The sequence below is a fragment of the Austrofundulus limnaeus genome, unplaced genomic scaffold (genome assembly GCF_001266775.1).
Source record: "Austrofundulus limnaeus strain Quisiro unplaced genomic scaffold, Austrofundulus_limnaeus-1.0 Scaffold379, whole genome shotgun sequence".
Classification (NCBI taxonomy): Eukaryota; Metazoa; Chordata; class Actinopteri; order Cyprinodontiformes; family Rivulidae; genus Austrofundulus; species Austrofundulus limnaeus.
The window spans coordinates 565,649-567,440 of NW_013952781.1; the positions used below are offsets into that span (position 1 = coordinate 565,649).

Below are 1,792 nucleotides of genomic sequence, written 5' to 3' on the forward strand. Positions count from 1 at the left end.
ACAATATACAATAGGTTGAATTTTTTTTTTTTGGTTGAAAATATTATTTTTTGATTGAATTTATTTTTTGTTTGGTTGAAAAAAACATTTTTGATTGAAATTCTTTTTTTGATTGAAGATGCTTTTTGTTTGATTGAATAATAAAAACACAAATTTACCTCCATACTTCCTGATCAGTTCACGTTCTGGTACACAAAAGTCCCTTCATTGTGACTCAAAATAATAAAAAAATAAATAAGAACTGTTGTATCAATATGTCTGTTTTACATCTGCAAAAAGATACAAAAGATTACCTATATTTTTTCCTTTCATATTGATGTCAGTTTGAGGTCAACTAAGAGTCTTTAATAATGTCAGAATCAAGTCAAATACAAACTTTCCTTTTTAAACTTTATTTCCTGTGCTGACCAGTTCATGTTTTATGTTTTAACCAAAGATGTTTCTTCATTTCATGGGTCAACAGTTTTTTCTTTACAAAAGTAACGTTTTTCTTATTGACATAGATCTTATGTATCTTAAGTATCTACTGATAAAAAATTAACAGTTAAACTGTCTGTATGCTTTGTGTTTAAGATCTTTTTTTAATCAACTAAAGAGGTATTTGAAAATAGTTTGTTTATTCTGAGAATAAGTCAGTGCCACCCCCCCGCTGGCGCCCCCTACAGATCTGAGACCCGAGCCTGTGTGTCTGCATCTGGGTCCAAACCTCCACTCACCTGTTCACTGCTTGTAGTAGTAAACAAATGCAAAGAATATTTGATGTTTGCTTATAAATCATTACCTGATCAGATTAAGTTAGATTACCTCCAATCTGTGTTAGCTACAACTGGTCAGCACACAATAGACTGGACACCATTCTAAATGGCTTTAAGCCCAATATTACTCAGTCATTTCCCTCTAATTCACACCTTCACACATGAGACCAAAGCATCGCTCTGTGAAACAGGAAAACAAAGACCCTAATGACCCTCAGCTGGGAGGGTCCTATAATATAATACTGTTCAGGTATCAAAAACTAGTTGCCTTTTTGTTTTTAAACGAAATCAAATGAAATATTTGAGTTTGAACCTGGTGGGACGTCTTGAACGACTCGTCTCCCCACGTCCACCTCTCCTGTGTCGATGGTGCTGTTCTCCAGAAGYAAGATCTTACCTGTCAGGTGACAAACACATGCAGCTCACAGTCATTTCATTCAGTAAAACACAAGAGAAGGAACATGTTGGTCAACTCTTCTTCCCTCAGGTCAGTCAAGTTCAAACTGAGTGAGATCGTTAAACGTTATAAATATCTAAACTTCTATCATCTGAGCAGGAAGTAAAACATGCTGCCTGATAATAATAATAACAATCCAAATCTKATGAGACAAAACGTCAACACAGAATAAAAAAGACATCAAATCTAAAGTTGATGGAAAAAGCAACAAATAACAACATACAAAATAAATACATCTCAATGTACAGTATTTTAACACCTAAAATGGAAAATGTAGACATTTATAAGATGTTTTAATTCCTAAAATTCATTAAATTTTGAGCTTTGGTGACTTTTTAAGACTCATAAACCCTGAAGAATAACCAGAGTTATCTTTAAAAATGTTAAACTTTCCTTAAATGACAGTTAGACCAGAGATTCTTAACCTAGCGCCACCTTGAGGGCCTCAAAAGAACAACAGTTTTTAACTTTGGGCCGCAGAGGGCCGTGGGACCACATTGATTTTGAATAAGGTGCAACACACTTTCTCACCACTAGTAGCAGTAGTGCACCACTCAGATTTGGTGCACTACTGCTACTA

The 1,792-nt window shown here is 34.5% G+C and overlaps 1 protein-coding gene across 1 annotated transcript in view; it reads right to left on the reverse strand.

Moving 5' to 3' along the window:
• Positions 1–1,792, reverse strand: part of tenm3 (teneurin transmembrane protein 3) — a gene marked incomplete at its 5' end in the record, with an annotated part of 142,446 nt that overhangs the window by 129,537 nt on the left and 11,117 nt on the right. Inside the window, 1 exon segment of the mRNA XM_014023597.1 lies at positions 1,069–1,152. Within this exon segment, the coding sequence (XP_013879051.1) occupies positions 1,069–1,152 (84 nt within the window).